Here is an 18,994-nt window from a genome sequence, read left to right as displayed (position 1 = left end):
GGCTGAGTCAGGCTGAAAAAATGGCGACGCAGCTGTGCCAGTCAGGGATGCTGGGAGGCGGCGATGACATCAGCAGCAACAGCAGCATCATCGTCAGTGTTCTTTAGGAGGCAGACACACATGGATGAAAGCAGGAGCCGTATCAGAGCGGGGAGGGGTTTGCACAGCACACACCTGCTACTTTTTTGGTACGGTGCTGCCAAAAAAAAAAAAGAGAGAGAGAGAGAAAAATTGAGTATCCCTTGAGTTGTCACCATACAGTCTGTGGCTTTTTACCTGTTTGAAATGTTAAATGACATCAGATTTTTACCTCCTTAACTCCTGTTAAGGGTTATTGGGGGGGAGGGGGTGCGTGCTATCCAAGCAGTCACCCTTACTCTAAGAAATGAAACATACACTCTTAGGCATAAAACGTTGAATTTAATTGATAAAGTTAGGTAACTTTTTTCCATATAACATTGTCAAGTGTCAATTAAGTGCCAAACAATATTGCAGTTGAAATTAATTAAATCAAATGAAACATTATTACTTGTTGTTGTTGTTACATTGTTTTTATTCAGTTATTAAATTAAACAGCAAAAAAAAAAAGAAAAAAAAAGTCAAAAACCCCTGGCCCAGGGAAAAAAACAAAATAATGGTTAAAAAAAAAAAAAGGAAATAGATACGTCAATGCCCTGAATAAAACAAAACAAAAAGAACAAGATGCATCATCAAGGTCGCTGCATATGACATATGGTGCCATTAGTACGGTATCCCACATAAAAATCATTAAATAGTCATGTCGAACCCAGGTGGTAGAGGAAAGGGTCCCAGATGGCAGCAAACGTGGAAGGATCCGTTCTGGAAAATCTCAGGTCCTCCATCTGTATAACAGATATCATGTCAGTGATCCAACTTTTGAAAGATGGAGGAGTTGATGATTTCCACTCGTAGAGGATGAGCCATTTAGCGACTATCATGCCTAAGTTGAGAGACAGTTGTGTGGTTTTCGGAAGACTCAAAGAAGCTTCGGAGCAGCCAAGAATAGCCAGTTCAGCATCGGGGGGAATGGAACACATATACACCTTTTCATACAAATCAAATATCTTGGACCAGAATGCTGTCAGAGAAGGGCAAAACCAAAATGCATGAGACAGTGTACTCTCAGACACTTTGCACCTGTCACACAATGGGGAAACAGAGGGATAAATTTTATGCAGCCAAACCATTGAGTAATGAAGACGATGAACCACTTTAAACTGAATTAAATGGTGTCTGCTATTAATAGAACAAGACGTTATTGTACCTAAGCTGTTCTCCCATACTTGGTCAGAAATGCAGATGCCAAGTTCTGTTGACCAAATGTCTTTAATTTTACTACTAGAAATCAATTCACAACATTATTACTTAAATCCCAATATTGTTTTGCACTTAATTGACAAACTCCCGCTCGAACTGCCACCTTATCGTGGTGGGGGAGTTTGCATACCCGGATGATCCTAGGAGCTATGTTGTTGGGGGCTTCATGCCCCTGGTACAGTCTCCCATGGCAAACAGGTCCTAGGGGATGGGTCAGACTAAGGGCAGTTCAGAAGCACCCATGACCAGTACAATATCAAGGACTGAGACGTCGCCCAGCACAGCGGAGCCGGGGTCCCACCCTGGAGACCTGGGGTTGGGGATCATGCGAGAGCGCCTGGTGGTTGGGCCTTAGCCCACGGGGCCTGACCGGACCCAGCCCGAAAGAGTGACATGGGCCCGCCCTTCTGTGGGTTCACCACCTGCAGAGGGGGCCATGGGAGTCGGGTGCAGAGAGGACTGGGTGGCGGTTGAGGGCGGGTGGCCCGGCAGCCTGGTCCACGCTCACAGCCTCTGGCTGTGGGGACGTGGAATGTCACCTCGCGGGGGGGGCCTGAGCTTGTGAGGGAGGTTGAGAGGTACCGACTAGAGATAGTCAGGCTCACCTCCACGCACAGCTTGGGCTCTGGTACCCAACTCCTGGAGAGGGGCTGGGCGCTCCACTTTTCTGGCATTACCCACATGGAGAGGCGGCGGGCGGGTGTTGCATTGCTCATTGCTCCCCATCTCAGTTGCCATATGTTGGAGTTCACCCCGATGAACGAGAGGGTTGCATCCCTACGCCTTTGGGTTGTGGACAGGTCTCTCACTGTTGTCTCGGCCTACGGGCCGAACGGCAGTGCAGAGTACCCGAACTTCTTGGAGTCCCTGGGAGGGGTACTAGATAGTGCTCCGACTGGGGACTCCATTGTTCTCCTGGGGGACTTCAATGCCCACGTGGGCGGCGACAGTCAGACCTGGAGGTGGGTGATTGGGAAGCATGGCTTCCCCAACCTGAACCCGAGTGGTGTTCAGTTGTTGGACTTCTGTGCTAGCCACAGTCTGTCCATCACGAACACCATGTTCGAGCACAAGGGTGTCCATAAGTTTGTGGACGATGTGGTTCTGTTGGCTTCATCAAATCAGGACCTTCAGTGTGCAATGGAGCGGTTTGCAGTCGAGTGTGAACCCTCCGGGATGAAAATCAGCACCTCCAAATCTGAGGCTATGGTTCTCTACCGGAAAAAGGTGCTTTGCCCTCTTCAGGTCGGTGGAGTGTCCTTGCCTCAAGTGGAGGAGTTTAAGTATCTCGAGGTCTTGTTCACGAGAGAGGGACGGATGGAGCGTGAAATCGACAGACGGATCGGTGCAGCATCAGCATCGCTGTATCGGACTGTCGTGGTGAAGAGAGAGCTGAGCAGGGGGGCAAAGCTCTCGATTTACCGATAGATCTATGTTCCAACCCTCACCTATGGTCATGAGATTTCTCGTGGCCGAAAGAACAAGCTCTTGAGTACAAGCTGCCGAGATGAGTTTCCTCTGCAGGGTGGCTGGGCGCTCCCTTAGAGATAGGGTGAGGAGCTTGGTCACTTGGGAGGAGCTCGGAGTTGAGCTGCTGCTCCTCCATGTAGAAAGGAGCCAGCTGAGGTGGCTCTGGCATCTTTTTCTGATGCCCCCTGGACGCCTTGCTGCCTGTTCCGGGCACGTCCCATCGGGAGGAGGCCCCGGGGAAGACCCAGGACACGCTGGAGGGACTACGTCTCGCAGCTGGATTGGAAACGCCTCAGGGTTCCCCCGGAGGAGCTGGGGGAGGTGTGTGTGGATCGGGAGATCTGGGCGGCTTTGCTTGAGCTGCTGCCCCCGCGACCCGACCTCGGATGAAGCGAAAGAAAATGGATGCATGGATGGACTTAATTGACAAAGTTATGTGGAAAAAGTTACCTTAACTTTATCAATTAGATATTGTGGCATGGAAGACTCCACTGAATTTTGGATGTGATCTGGATCCTGATTCTGGATCAAGATTTCTCTTTATATAGACTTTGAAGGATTACATCAAAACTACTTCTTGGATTCTCACCAAATTTGCACCACAGATAGATATTGTGGCATGGAAGACTCCACTGAATTCTGGAGGTGATCTGGATCCAGATTCTGCATCAAGATTTCTCTTTATATAGACTTTGAAGGATTACATCAAAACTACTTCTTGGATTCTTACCAGATTTGCACCCCAGATAGATACTGGGGCATGGAATACTCCACTCAGTTTTGGAGGTGCTCTGGATCCGGATTGGCAGACATCAGAAATCTCTGATTGCTCTTGTTTATTTATTTATTTATTTGTCTGTCTGTCTGTCTTTTAGCAGGATTACATCAAAACTACTGCACGGACTTTGATGAAATTTTCACCACAGATACATATTGGGCCATGGAAGATGCCATTAAATTTTAGAGGTGATTGGGATCTGGACTGTAGATCAAGATTTTACTTTATGTAGCCTTTTAAGGATTACATCAAAACTACTTCTTGGATTCTCACCAAATTTGCACCACAGATAGATATTGGGGCATGGAAGACGCCGTTAAATTTTAGAGGTGATCCGGATCCAGATTCTAGATCAAGATTTCACTCTATATAGCCTTTTGGATTTTCCCCAAATTTGCACCACAGATAGATATTGGGGAATGGAAGACTCCACTGAATTTTGGAGGTGATCTGGATCCGGATTCTGGATCAAGATTTCTCTATATAGACTTTGAAGGATTACGTCAAAACTGCTTTTTGGATTCTCAACAAAATTGCACCACAGATAGATATTAGGCCGTGGAAGACTCCTCTGAATGTTGGAGGTGATCCTGATCTGGATTGGTGGATGCCAGAAATCTATGATTGCTCTTGTTTCAGTGTAATTTGATGGAGAGGAAAGTCTTGGTTCAGGAAAGATGCAGCTACATTTTTAACCAGACATTTAAAAAAAAAAATGTCTCCTGTTGATTTGCATGGTATTTGTACTTTGGCGGCCCATCACCCACACCTGCACAAGGTGGAGGTATGCACGCTCTAAATGCCTTGTTGCTGAGTTTTGTCTCCTGTGCAAAGGTCGGAGAGAGAGGGTCCCATTTATCAGTCAACAGTGTAATTATTTACCAGTCCGGCCTCAGAGGTTCTTACATCACCATCTGACCACTTCAGTCAGAACGGCAAAAATAAAGAATACCAACAACCCGCTGGAAACTGTGCCTTTTCTGTCACTGTGCTCCTTTCGTCCTGAGGGAGCAGATTGGCTCTTCCAGAGGAAACTCCTCTCTAAAAATCCCAGTTTTGGTCTGTGTGGAAGTGTGTGGGGGCAAAATCAACAAATCATCTCCAAACAAACCTAAACTGGTTCAAAGCTGCCAAGTGCAGGTCCTCTCTTATGTTCAACAGTCAAGAAGTATGGATTTAAAGTGAGTCATAAACAGCTCTGATGGGACGGTAACAATCTGAAGGTGATTCCTAAATCACACCACTGGACGTGAAATCACTGATAACTGCTGCTGCTCTTATTGAATTATCTACTAGGACTTTTCTTATGTACTTTTTAATCTCGTGCTTCTGATAAACCAGTCAGTTGATGTATCTTCTGCTTATATCCAGCATACTGAGTGACATTATTATATGTAATAAAAGTCTAAAGTTAAAAAAAGTGTGTGTGGTTGCTGCGCTGTGACACGCTCCGCCCTGTGGCCAAAAGGTCAAAGACCTGCCTATTTGAAATCTTCACCTTAAACGCTCACAGATTCACTCTCTCCGTGGTGATCTCGTCTGGTGCAGGCTTTAGGAACCGTTCAGACGTCATGCAACGTTCTCTGTTCAGCAGGAGCGCACTGCTCATCCAGCAGGCGGGCACGGCCCTCGGCGGGCCCCTGGCCCAGAGGAGCGCGGTCCTGCTGCAGCGACTGGACCGATCCATGTCCTCACTAACCATCCCGCCGCCCGCCTGCATGCTGCGGCCGCTTGAAGTGCCTCTGCGGTACCTGTTTGGTCCGGGACCATCAAATGTTGCTCCGCGTATTTTAGCTGCAGGCGCCAGACCCATTATCGGACACTTGCACAAAGAAATGTATCAGGTAAAACCCGTGAGACTGAGCCTGAAAAGGACAGGAGCTGAGTGCAGCTTGATGCACGTGGAATCAGGAATTATTTGTTTTATTCTGTTTGCTTAGTGATTTAAATGTGTTTGCAAAATCCAAGAGCTGTTTAAAAAAAGGAAACTACATTAAAAACAGTGATTCCAAATCTTCTGATTGAAAAAATACCTCAAAGGAAAGAAAGAGATATGCGCTTTGTTTTTTTAACCGTTTGCATTTAAAGTGTTTTATTAAAAAGCTGTTTTTTTTCCCCAGTCACTTTTTTCACTGAGAAGTTTAATTTGATGCTGGTTAGGATAAAAAAGCTTTTTAACCTACCATCCCTGGTTCTTAAGACCAGGCACCTAAGTGGCTCTACTCTACTCTTTTCTACGCTCCTATTTTACTCTTCCTTTTTAGCTATTTAGATATACCTTTGTATACTGGCATAGTTCCACCTTAGAATTGGAATATAATATATAAGATATACCTTACTGAATTTTCATGTGGACCAACTGTTTGATTGATTGATGATTGATTGACTGATTTGGCATTTAAAATATAAAACCCACCATCATTTATTTAAAAAAACTAACAAAGAAATACTGGCAAATGAGATCAGTGCCGAGGATAACACAAGAAAGTCAAAATACTTATGTACATTGTAGTCCTGAAGGGTTCAGCTTCAGCAATAAACACACAAAATATGTTTGCAGGGATCAAAGTTCACCGTTTGTGCGTAATTGCGCACGGAGTGTCCACCCACCTTACATGCCCAGTTAAAACCACCCAGTAAGAAGTGACAATAACAGAAATTGCATGAAAAAATAATAATGTTTATTTTTCGTTTTCACCTGTGTTTGTCAGATAATGGATGACATCAAAAAGGGGATCCAGTATGCCTTTCAGACAGAAAACAACATGACTTTATCAATGAGCGGCTCCGGACACACCGCCATGGAGTGCGCAGTGTTCAACGTGGTGGAGCCTGGAGAAAGTGTGCTGGTTGCCATCAACGGAATCTGGGGAGAGCGCGTGGCAGAAATTGCAGAAAGATGCGGTGGGCCTTTTATCTTTAGACACTCACTCCACCCATCCATAATCCATCTTTTTCGAACACTGTTAAATTCCCAGATGTGTGCAATAGTTTACTATTGCAAAAATTCAAAGACGAACAAACATCTGTCAAACATATTGTTTCAAACTCTCTTGCTGATGAAAAAAAATCTTAATTTTAGAAGTTTCTAACCAAAGATTGGTGGGGAGGCAGAGATCATCTCTAGAGTCATTTTTAACGCATGTACTGTAAATGTGAATGCAGTGGTGACCCCATTGCTGAAAATGTACCAGATGATTTGAGTCCAGATTTATTTGTTTTACAGTTTCACTAAACAAACCAGATCTCTCACATGAAGATCAGTCCAACAGGCAGCAAATGGTCACCAAGACCAAGCAGAAAATTCAATAACAGAGAGTTCTCATACCAATTCCAAAAGTCCAAAACAGAAAGCAAAAATCAGGAACATGGAATGGCAGCCAAGGTCTGTAACATAAAGCTAAATAGAACACAAGGGACACTAGAAGTGTGTGTGTGTGTGTGGGAGGGGTGCAGTCCAGTACCAAAGAGAAATTATTACAGTGGGAGACATTTTAGGCCATTAATCTCATTCAACGCACCAGAAAGAGGGAGCCAGAGGCCAGAGAGAGAGAGAGAGAGAGAGAGAGAGAGAGAGAGAGAGAGAAAGTAAGAAAGAGAAGAGGTAAGCGCAAAAGTCAAGAAACAACACACATGGATCAAACTAAGACCTAATGTGTCAAGCAAAAGCACAAAAAGCAACTAAGAGGAGAAACACACAAAGACAATCTTATCATGGAGAAGAATAATAACATGCAGAGAATAATGCCAGAAAGAAGACTGTAGAAAATAACACTAAAATTTGGCCCATGACAAGGAATGTTAAATAATTTTCAACTAAATATTTTGTTTGAAAAACAGTTTTTGTTGTTTTTTTGTTGTTTTGTTTTACAAAACAGTTCTCTAATTTGCTGACTTAGGCCTGCTAATTCACATTTCTCCTGCGTCCTTGTAGAAAAACGCAAAACACGAATACATGTGTGAGCAAAGTATTACATACAGAAAAAGTACTTTTATTGTTATCCATTCATTTTCTAAACCCACTTAGCCAGTTAAAGGCCACAGGGGCTGGAGCCTAGCCCAGCCGCCATTGGGTGAGATGGACATAACCAGAGCAATTTGGGAATTACAGACCTTGCCCAAGGGCACTTAGTGATTGTCTGGTCCGACAGACATTTGAACCATCGGTTTACTATAGAGACCAGGAACAGCCAAAATGACCCTCTTGTCTGGGTGTCACCTTGTTGAGAGCCCCGCCCACACTGATTCATGATGAACTCATTAATGCATAAAGGGGTGGAGTGTAGGTGGCTCCCTGTGCGATGAAAAAAGTTTGAACATGCCCCTCTCTCTGAGTCTGAAGCACCAGCTAACAGGCTAACCTCTGTCCGGGTGTTTCTTTAATCATATTTTTGGGGACTGCAGTGTGGTTCTCTTCATGGTTTACGCTGGTGTGGACAGTAAAAGTTATACATACATAAATACATTTTCTATACCCGCTTACTCCAATTAAGGGTCATGGGGGCTGGAGCCTATGTCAGCAGTCATAGGGCGTGAGGCGGTGTGCACCCTGAACAGGACGCCAGTCTATTGCAGGGCCACATATAGACAAACAAACACATTCACACCTGCACACACAGCAAAAGTTATCAGTTCCATGTCTCCTCAGTGCATTAAGTGGACCTTCTAACAACTGCTAAAAGCGCTAACACCATTAGCATACAACATTAAATAAGGTGAGCGTTTCACTCCGTGTGAAGACTGCAACAGGGATGTCTTCGATGATCCGTTAGGATGTTTCACAGCACATGACAGATTATCTCAGGTGTTTGTAATAAAAGACTTCAAAGAAACAGACACAGCAGTAACACAACAGTGAGTGGCTGTTGTGGTCTGGTCAGAGGCTACGAGAGGAGTTGCTGAAGTCAGCAAACCAGCCACGCCCACAATTATATGGAATTTTATGGCTTTAAAGATCTTAAACTAAGAAGTTAGAAAAAAATTTCCCCCCGTACAGTTGTCATGCAGGAGGAAGCTACCTATAGAGACCCAAACTGTTTTTGTACCAGGCTCCTAAATATGTTTATTTCTGCTATAAAATTTGACATTTTAACACGGTATCCTATGGGAAAGTGCTCTGTTTTGAAGCCTGCCTCAAGTGGCCAGGCAAGGAACTACAAGAAATCTGACTTCCATGTTGGGGCAAAAATACACCATCAAAGCTTACCACTTGGTAATAACCTACGCCGGACTGGTGTCCCTTCCCAGCGGAGTCTACACTATCATCTGCTTCACACTATGGAATCCGAAGATAACCACAGGCCTCATGGCCTATATAAGACACAAAAAAGATAGAAGTGCTAAAAACCACAACTGTCGCTAGTGTTGACACTCGGAGCAGCCATCTTGGACTGTGAACATGGGATATTACGGTTTGAATGAGTTGACAAATTGGAATTCCGACTGCAGGGGGCATTCCTGGGAGGCGAAACAGGGAAATTCTCATGTCCAAGTTTAACCTCTGTGTTGTGTTGTGTTGCCCCACTCAGGTTGCAAAGTCACGAACTCCCGGACGGGAGGTAGGCACTCTAACCATGAAGCTAAAGCCCATGGGCTCTAGCGTCTGTCGCTGGAGTGTCTTTTTTTGGTGTTGGGAAGTGAACCCTTCTTGACTACATATGCACAGCACTCCGGCTTGCCTCCATCTCAGAAGTACATCTGGAATGCAACAAAAGACTGTGAACAATGAAAATGAAACATGGCTGGAGATGTAACCACTTCTTTGGGTTTTGTTTTGTTTTTTTGTTTTGTTTTTTGAGTTACGAGTGTCTTTCATGGCACATGTGACAAAAAGCCTGCATTCTTTGAAATAAACGCACCACAACCACAATATGCAGATAATCATCTAATCCTCAATTAACTCAAAACAGGATCAGCATTGTCAGAGTTGGTGCAAATGTTGAAAAATGCTGAACCGCAAGCTATTCTGTTCAATTCAATGCCACTTATATAGTGCCAAATCACAATAGCAAAGCCCAACATCAGCGGGCCAGACTCAGTGGGGTCACCGCCCATTCAGGCCACCCCAATTAACAACTAAACAATTAGGAATTAAAACCATTAGTAGTTTAAAACCAGTGTTGCCACAATTACTTTGACAAGTTCCTTTATTAGTTACTTTTTACAGTTACATTTAACAGTTACTTTATACAGTTACATGCTTCGCCTCGTTGAATGGTACGTTCCGTCTTTCACCTCATGAAATATTCGTTCCATTGAAAGAATGGAAAAACTTTTATTATTTGTTTTACATAATGGCAAAAATAGATCCTTATCATTTGATATTTTATTAATTTATATACAACAGAAAATTTACTTACATTTTGGTGTGTGTCACTTAATTTTTAGGTGGCAACGTGCACAGAATGGTAAAAGCACCTGGAGGCTACTTCACCAACAAGGAAATTGAACAGGTGGGATGACTTGTCTTTGAAGCCATTTTGAGCATTTTTTTTCCCCCAACAAACATATAAGCATGAAACAACGTGTTGTGTTGGCAGGCCATAGTGAAACACAAACCCGTGCTGTTCTTTATCACACACGGCGAGTCCTCTGCCGGCCTCTGTCACCCAATGGATGGCATTGGCGACATTTGCAGCAAGTGAGGCTTCCACGCACTGTGTCTGTGCCACATTTGTGGTTACATCATGTTCACGCTGTCTGATTCTCTGCACCTTTACCCTCAACTCTCAGACATAACTGCCTCTTGCTGGTCGACACAGTTGCATCACTCGGGGCCGCTCCGATTTTTATGGACAAGCAAAGTAAGGCAGTGATGAATGATTAAATAGCTCTGCGTGTCTTTGTGCATTTCTTCAGTTTGTCTTGTGTTTGCAGATATTGACATTCTGTACACGGGTTCTCAGAAGGCCTTGAATGCACCACCTGGTACTGCACCGCTCTCCTTTAATGACAGAGCGTGGTGAGCATCAAATCTACATGCACGTATGTCTCCAAATGTCAGAGAATGAAAACCACAAATATAAACTTTTTTTTGTTGTTGCTTCCTCTCACAGCCAAAAGATGTTTAACAGGAAAACAAAGCCGGTATCCTACCTCCTCGATATGACACATTTGTCCAACTACTGGGGCTGTGATGGGAAACCAGCCAGAGTGTAAGAGTGGCTAGATGACTGGTGCAACAATACAGACATTAACAGGACCTGCAAATGCTTTATTTGGGATTTATCTTCAATCATTGTCCTTGTGATAATAAAATTCCTCATAAATTTAAGTATAATACAATTACAACTTACAACAGTCCTTTGCTGAGGGCTATCCGGTCCCTGTACGTCCGCAGCAGGAGCTTGGTTCGCATTGCCGGTAGTAAGTCAAACCTGTTTCCAGTGCACGTTGGCCTCTGCCAGGGCTGCCCTTTGTCACCGGTTCTGTTCATTATTTTTATGGACAGAATTTCTAGGCGCAGCCAGGGTGTAGAGGGGGTCTGGTTTGGGAACCACAGAATCTCGTCTCTGCTGTTTGCGGACGATGTGGTTCTGTTGGCTTCGTTAAATCAGGACCTTCAGCGTGCACTGGGGCGGTTTGCAGCTGAGTGTGAAGCGTCCGGGATGAAAATCAGCACCTCCAAATCCGACACCATGGTTCTCGGCCGGAAAAAGGTGCTTTGCCCTCTTCAGGTTGGTGGAGTGTCCTTGCCTCAAGTGGAGGAGTTTAAGTATCTCGGGGTCTTGTTCACGAGTGAGGGACGGATGGAGCGTGAGATCGATAGATGGATCAGTGTAGCATCTGCAGTGATGCGGTCGCTGTATCGGACTGTCGTGGTGAAGAGAGAGCTGAGTAGGGGGGCAAAGCTCTGATTTACCGATCGATCTATGTTCCGATCCTCACCTATGGTCATGAGATTTGGCTCATGACCGAAAGAACGAGATCGCGAGTACAAGCGGCCGAGATGAGTTTCCTCCGCAGGGTGGCTGGGCGCTCCCTTAGAGATAGGGTGAGGAGCTCGGTCACTCGGGAGGAGCTCGGAGTCGAGCCGCTGCTCCTCCACGTCGAAAGGAGTCAGTTGAGGTGGCTCGGGCATCTTTTCCGGATGCCCCCTGGACGCCTCGCTGGAGAGGTGTTCCGGGCACGTCCCACTGGGAGGAGGCCCTGGGGAAGACCCAGGACACGCTGGAGGGACTACGTCTCTCGGCTGGTTTGGGAACGCCTTGGGGTTCCCCTGGAGGAGCTGGGGGAGGTGTGTGTGGATCGGGAGGTCTGGGCGGCTTTGCTTGAGCTGCTGCCCCCGCGACCCGACTCCGGATAAAGCGGAAGAAAATGGATGGATGGATGGACAATTACAACTCAATCCCTATGTATGCCCCCATCTTCCCCATGGAGCCCCCAGGTCTCCCCCAATACAGACCATGGCAGGAACTGGAAAGCCATTAACAATCACAATACATATAGGAAAAGGTCTAACCACTGAAGGAAGAAAAAAAACTGTGACAACTTTTAATGGAACAATTGGAATACAGTACACTTTCATCAATTTTGAGTCACCCATGGGGTCGCCATGGCTCCCCCAGTTGAGAAACAAATAAGCCCTATAAAATTTTTAATTGAGGATGTTTTTCTTTTTTCACTTTCGCCCTTATCATACTAAAATACATTAATTTTTTAAACAATTTAACTGTAATGCAATTTCAACATGCGCGTATCACCAATTGGCGCCCCCAGGGCTCCTCCGGTTGAAAAAACAGACAGCGTCTTATAACCTTCTTTCGTTTTTTACTGTGCACTCTTTGTTCAAACCTTTGGGACACCCTTGCGATACCTGAATTATTTTCAACAATTTAATTAGAATTACCGATCCGTAATTCTAATTGGTAATTCTAATTAAATTGTTGAAAATAATTCAGGTATCCCAAGGGTGTGCCACAGGTTTGAACAAAGAGTGCACAGACGGATAGATGGATCGGTGCAGCATCTGCAGTGATGCGGTCGCTGTATTGGTCCATCGTGGTGAAGAGAGAGCTGAGTAGGGGGGCAAAGCTCTCGATTTACCGATCGATCTACGTTCTGATCCTCACCTATGGTCATGAGATTTGGCTCATGACCGAAAGAACGAGATCGCGAGTACAAGCGGCCGAGATGAGTTTCCTCCGCAGGGTGGCTGGGCGCTCCCTTAGAGACAGGGTGAGGAGCTCGGTCACTCGGGAGGAGCTCGGAGTCGAGCCGCTGCTCCTCCACGTCGAAAGGAGTCAGTTGAGGTGGCTCAGGCATCTTTTCCGGATGCCCCCTGGACGCCTCGTTGGAGAGGTGTTCTGGGCACGTCCCATTGGGAGGAGGCCCCGGGGAAGACCCAGGACATGCTGGAGGGACTACATCTCTCGGCTGGCTTGGGAACGCTTTGGGGTTCCCCCGGAGGAGCTGGGGGAGGTCTGGGCGGCTTTGCTTGAGCTGCTGCCCCAGTGACCTGACTCCGGATAAAGCGGAAGAAAATGGATGGATGGATGGATAATTAGAATTATTCGATTCAGGATCGTTACAATCAGTCACCCATGGGGCCACTGTGTTGCCCCCAATTGGGAGACAATCAAGTCATCTTCATGATATTAAAGTTAACAAATTGATGACAATACCATCTCACCATCTGTGAATCACTCATGGGGGCCCCCAGGTCTCTCATAGATGAAAAATAAGTGGGTTCTGGAAAACTTTTATTCAGGAAGTCTTTTCTTTGGTCGCTCTTTGGCATGCCTTCCTGATACTAAAATTGAATTCTTTAGCGCTTTAATTACAAAGAAATTACAACATAGACAAATCACCCGTGGGTCCCTTGGGGCACCCCCTACAGTTAAGACACTGACAGGACCCTTATTCAGGATCTCCCAGGTATAAAGCTGATTAACAGCAAATAAAGGAGGTAAACATGTGCATCCTTCCTGTTTTAGTTATCTGTTACTTTACTTTTTAATATGTGCAGATTATTAGTGTTTGTTTTTACATTGAGCTCATAATTGGGGAAATGTTTAGCCAATAATTAAAAACAAAATTGAGCACACCATTTTTCTGATGAACAATTTAGTAATTTTCACCACTTTAACAAGGAAAGGATGTGGAATACATTATGGATATATTTTTTTACAAATATTTTCCCCTTGTTTTTGCAATCAACCTACAGGGGGCACTATTGTACCTGTGATGTAAGGGTACAATGTGCAGTTCTTCTGGGCCTTTGCTTCATATCCAGTAAACCAGGATTTGTTCAGGTTTAGTGCAAGAAAATACATTTGCCAACTTTAAAGTTTCTGTGCAAAAGATGAAAAATCTAACTTGTTTATGTATTGCAAAGACGTTTAGAATTTTTTTCTGGAATAGGATTAATGGGAGGGTTCTATTATCAAAATTAAGCAAAATGCTACATTCAGTATAAGAACAATAATTAATGAAGTGTGTTTTTGGCTTTAGATACCATCACACCGGCCCAGTGTCTGGATTCTTAACACTGAGAGAGAGTCTGGCAATTCTTGCTGAGAAGGTAGACATTTCATAAGAATCTGCATTTATTTTAATGACAAACTTACAATTTTCCTTTTAATATCCTTTCAGCACCTTTACTGTACTGACTATATTTTAAGTTGTTTTGGCCAGCAATAAAGTAAGAAAGAAGCCAAAACCACTTGCAGCTGTGGGGTCATAGTGTTAGTGCTGATTTTGTCTCCATCTAGGGGCTGGAGGAGTCCTGGAGGAAACACAAAGAGGTATCATCTTACCTACACAGGGGACTGGAGGATTTGGGTCTCAAACTGTTCATCCCTGAAAGGGTGAGACATGGACATTTAATGTGTGCAGATCAAAGGGTTATGGCATTAATTGTGACCAAGGGTGCACCTCAGGGTTTAGTTCTGGGCCAAATTCTGTTTACAATGTGCATTTGTTATTCAGATGTTCCAAATGCAAAGTTCAGTTTCCATGGTGATGATACCACTGTTTACTCTTTTGCAAAAACACCCAAGTAGAATAATGTCATTTACGACAAACCTTTAATACTGAACACCAATTAATCAGTAACTTACAGTAAAACTGGTTTCAAATGCAGAGAAATCAAAACCAATCCAGAAGTTAAAAAAGAAGAAGTAGAATCAAATGAAATGTTTTTGCTTTAACTCCTGCTCATATTTGTGGCTCATTTTTTAAAATATAATTTTATTTGTAGCTTTTTCTGATTCAAACAAGCTTTTACTCTGTGGTTTTAGTCGGGCACTAAACTTTAAAAAAAAAAAATCACTTTGCATTCTTTGAAAGTAATTTTTGATTGTCTACAACTGCAAGTCAGTCCATATGCAGTTGTTTGTAGGAACGTTTAAAATATATTCTGATTAAAAGTGTTTTTCATTTATTGATCTTTGTCCATTATTAGTTTGCTTTTATGGTTTTTATCAGATTAGTCTAGATATGTTGAAACCACCTTTTATTGTTAAAATGGGTTCTTTTTAAATGAAGATTGCTTTTGTAGTAGTCGTAGTAGTAGCAATAATTTGTTGCATAAAACACCACTAGAGGTCATAGCATAGAAGTTACAACATTATCAAATTATACAAAATGCCGATCAAACAATATTCATCACCATATTCTACTAAAACATCCATCCATCCATTTTCTATACCCGCCTACTGTAATTAAGGGTCACTAGGGGGCTGGAGGCTATTCCAGCAGTCATGGAGCATGAGGCCCTGGACAGGACACCAGTCTGTCGCAAGGCCACATATATAGACAGACAAACACATTCACACCCGCACACACACCTATGGACAGTTTTTAAAGTTTCCAGTTCACCTAACCTGCATGTCTTTAGATGTGGGAGGAAGCCGGAGCACCCGGAGGGACTACTAACAACAATAAGCTTGAAATTCCATTCAACAATAGTTAAATAAATGCAGATATTAAAAGTATATAATATACATGACATGATCTGTAAAACAATCTATAATAGCGATCTTGTAATTTTAATTTAGCTGTGAACTATAATGGCTTTTATATTAATGTTTTTGTACATTTTATGTTGCTACTGTCTTGGCTATTAAATGAGAGTGGAAATCTGGAAAATATTATAACAATAATTTTATGTTGTATATTTGAGATACTATGGTGCCTAAGAGACTATAGTTATTTATATATATATATATATATATATATATATATATATACTTGCAAAAATCTCAAAAAATGCACTCACAAAATACAACAGCAGCAGCTAATAGTTTGAGAAGACCTGGATATAATTTCTTGCAGTTCTTAACCTGATAACTTCAGTTCTAGAAATTAAAAATGAGTATTCATTACTATGACTTTTCCTTGATTTTGTGAAATTCCACAGGATTTAAGGCTTCCCTCTGTCACCACCATTGCCGTCCCTGACGGCTACGACTGGAAAGAGTTGCTGGCCTACATCATGAACCACCACCAGATGGAGATGACAGGAGGTCTCGGCCCTTCTGTTGGCTTGGTGAGTTACATCTGATATTTACAGATATGATGATAATGATGATCACTACATTCCAAAATTAATATTCTGCTTAAAATTACAACAGCAATCACTTCACCTCCATTCTCATTATCTCATCTTATCAGGGGGGGGGGGCTATATAGTGGTTTCCCAATAATACTGGCAGATATAAGCCTTTCACAAACATATCGTTATCTGCATCATTTTGCAGATATTAAAACTTTTATTTTACCAAACAATGAAGACAGCACTTTGCAGCCGGAAATTATGTTATTATGTACTTTTTCCAGTAGAGAGTGCCCCAACTCCATTATTTACAATGCTATCAAGCATGGCTGGGACCTCCATCACCCTTTGGTCACATCAGCTATAAGAGACAGCGGCAAAACAACAAGCTGCCATCCATTTCAATCACACTGGGTGTTTTTGAGATAAGTGGTCACTATCCTGCCAACTAGGCAGGACCAAAATACACAAGAAGTCTATTTTATGCAAGTGCTGAGTGATGCGACATGGCAATTGCCAAGCCGAGTGAAGGCTGCACATCATGTTTAAACTGTAAAATATCAAGCCTCAGTTACATTTCTTTGTCATATGGGTTTCTTAACAAAATTTTAAGACTCATTATCATTTCTGTATGTATCTATCAACAGATCTATCATAAATTTTTTACTTGCTAATGTCAGTATCCCTATCGGCGCCCCCCCAAAAAATCTATATTGGTCTGACTTCAGCAAAAAAAGATTCTGAAATAAGATTTCTGAGCTTACTTGGTAACTGAGATTAGTTTTCATACGAGACCATCATAGGAGCACCTTGACTGCACAGATGTTTCATTACATCAAGCAGTATTCACAATTTCAGTGTATTTACACAGCACCAAATCACAGCACAGTTACACCAAGATGCTATATACCAGCGAGGTTCAAACCTCACCCACCCCATGAGCAAGCACATGGGGTGGGCAACGGTGGTAAGGAAAAAAAAATCCCTAAAATTATTTTTATTGTAGGAAGAAACCTCAAGCAGACCAGACTCAGTGGGGTGACCGTCTTCTTTGGCTATACTAGCAAAAAAAAGCAATAGTATTATATTATGATCGAGTATTCTGATGTTGTGTATATTCTGGCTGTTTTTAGGTGATAAGGATTGGACTGATGGGCTACAACTGTGAGAAGACTAATGCTGACATGGCACTTCAAGCTCTGGCAGATGCTCTCAAGAACTGCAAGAAAAGCAAAGCTTGAATGATCGTAGTCTACAGTGATGACCCAGAGAGCACACTGTTTATGGAGTAAAATGATGAAGATTCCCAAAGGATGTGTGGAATAGTCCACAAATTTCAAGAATTCAGATGATATAATCATCTGTGCTTTTGACTGCAGACATTAAAAGAGTGTCTTTTCTTCATAAGACAGTGAGAGAGTAAGTGAAGGAAAACAGAAGCAGAAGACTGAAAGATGTCAATAAAATCTGCATTATTGCATCAAGCACTTGTCCTGCCTCAATGTGTGGGTAACTGTAAGAAATGAGAAATGAAAATGATGTTCTACCATACTAGTTGCTTGCATGCATTATGTATCAGTGGGTATAAACGTTTTGTGATGAAATACTTGAATTTTCAAATGGGTCAGCAGCCTCTGCACATGTAATTGACAAATATAATGTATTAAAAAACAACAACAATCATTCAGACTGAATAGTCTTCTTTCATGCACACATAGCCACTGTGAAGATTAACTGAAATCCATGAAGCAGCTTTGGAGTAGTTGTACATTCAAAGTCAATAGTAATACAATAACATGCTTTTGGAGGGCGGATATTCGCCCTTGTCTAACTTGGGCGAATAACTGTCATTGCGGGTGACGGCATGGACGGAGGGACTCTGAAAATGCATACCACACGACAACTGCATGTTATTTGCATTATTATCACTTACTGAGATACACAACACGTGGAATCACATTAACAATATTTAATGTCATTTCAAAATGCACGACACACAACAAACGCATACATAAAAAGTTAGCTCACTTTAACTTTTGTTGTGTTGGCTGGTACTGCGCTGCTCTCCAAATTCGCCAGGGCGTCCTCACCAAGCTGGCTGCTTTGGCTGCTGTTCATTGTCGTACTATCGATGATAAAATCATTCGGAATATCCATATTGGGACCAACACACACTTCTCGCCTTTTCAAGTTATCATCTGCAGACAGTTCTTGGGTTACGCATGCTATGACGTTATCACTTTATGCACAGCGGGTGGGTATTGGGATACTGTGGGTAGGTATAACCAGGTAGCGTAAATGTAAATCTATGCTACGGCCCAGCAACGCCCCAGTAAGTGATGATAATATACAATAGGATGCATCAGTTAAAAGCTGAAGTTCAATTATCTCTCCTTGAAGACACCAGCCTGTAAATAATGTCCATCACATACATAGGCACATGATGTGCTGTCTTTGTGTGAAATTTCACTGAAATCCAACAAATGGGGAAAAATACAAAAATACAGCAGTTATAAGTGTCTGAGGCTCAGCAACTGAAATTATTCTTCCAATTAAATTCTGGGTGGGCAAATTGAAAAATTTAAACTTAAAAACAATAGTTGTCCTCTCCAGGAGCCATCACCTTATTGTGGTGGAGAGGTTTGTGTGCCGCTATGAACCTGAGAACTGTGTTGTCTGGAGCCTTCGTGCTCCTGGTAGGATCTCCCATGGCAAACTGGCTCTCAGGCAAGGGGCCAGACTAATAATGGTTCACAAGACACCATGAAAAAACGAGGCAGACTGAAATGTGATCCAGCCCAGAGGAAGCCTGGGGCCCCTGTGTGGAGCCAGGCCTGGATGGAGGGCCCATCAGCAAGCGCCTGGTGGCTGGGCTTGCCATGGAGCCCAGTCAGGCACAGCATGAAAAGGCA

At 43.2% G+C, this 18,994-nt stretch overlaps 1 protein-coding gene across 1 annotated transcript; it reads left to right on the top strand.

Moving 5' to 3' along the window:
* Positions 1 to 5,071: 5,071 nt before the first annotated feature.
* On the top strand, positions 5,072 to 17,566 carry agxtb (alanine--glyoxylate and serine--pyruvate aminotransferase b). The gene is made up of 11 exons (XM_034183603.1): positions 5,072 to 5,430; positions 6,298 to 6,490; positions 9,974 to 10,038; positions 10,126 to 10,226; positions 10,319 to 10,389; positions 10,463 to 10,547; positions 10,642 to 10,740; positions 14,039 to 14,108; positions 14,299 to 14,394; positions 15,948 to 16,076; positions 17,216 to 17,566. Exons 1-11 carry the CDS (start codon positions 5,158 to 5,160, stop codon positions 17,321 to 17,323), a joined length of 1,290 nt encoding a protein of 429 aa, XP_034039494.1. The 5' UTR covers positions 5,072 to 5,157; the 3' UTR covers positions 17,324 to 17,566.
* Positions 17,567 to 18,994: the final 1,428 nt, after the last annotated feature.

The sequence above is a fragment of the Thalassophryne amazonica genome, chromosome 12 (assembly GCF_902500255.1).
Source record: "Thalassophryne amazonica chromosome 12, fThaAma1.1, whole genome shotgun sequence".
Lineage (NCBI taxonomy): Eukaryota > Metazoa > Chordata > Actinopteri > Batrachoidiformes > Batrachoididae > Thalassophryne > Thalassophryne amazonica.
The sequence above is the reverse complement of the archived record's forward strand: the minus strand, read 5'-3'. Positions and strand labels throughout refer to the sequence as shown.

Coding starts and splice junctions, on each gene's coding strand:
- agxtb (XM_034183603.1), top strand. CDS start 5,158: ATGCAACGTTCTCTGTTCAGCAGGAGCGCACTGCTCATCCAGCAGGCG. Junction 10,390..10,462: donor GATTTTTATGGACAAGCAAA/GTAAGGCAGTGA, acceptor TTGTGTTTGCAG/ATATTGACATTCTGTACACG. Junction 10,548..10,641: donor TCCTTTAATGACAGAGCGTG/GTGAGCATCAAA, acceptor TTCCTCTCACAG/CCAAAAGATGTTTAACAGGA.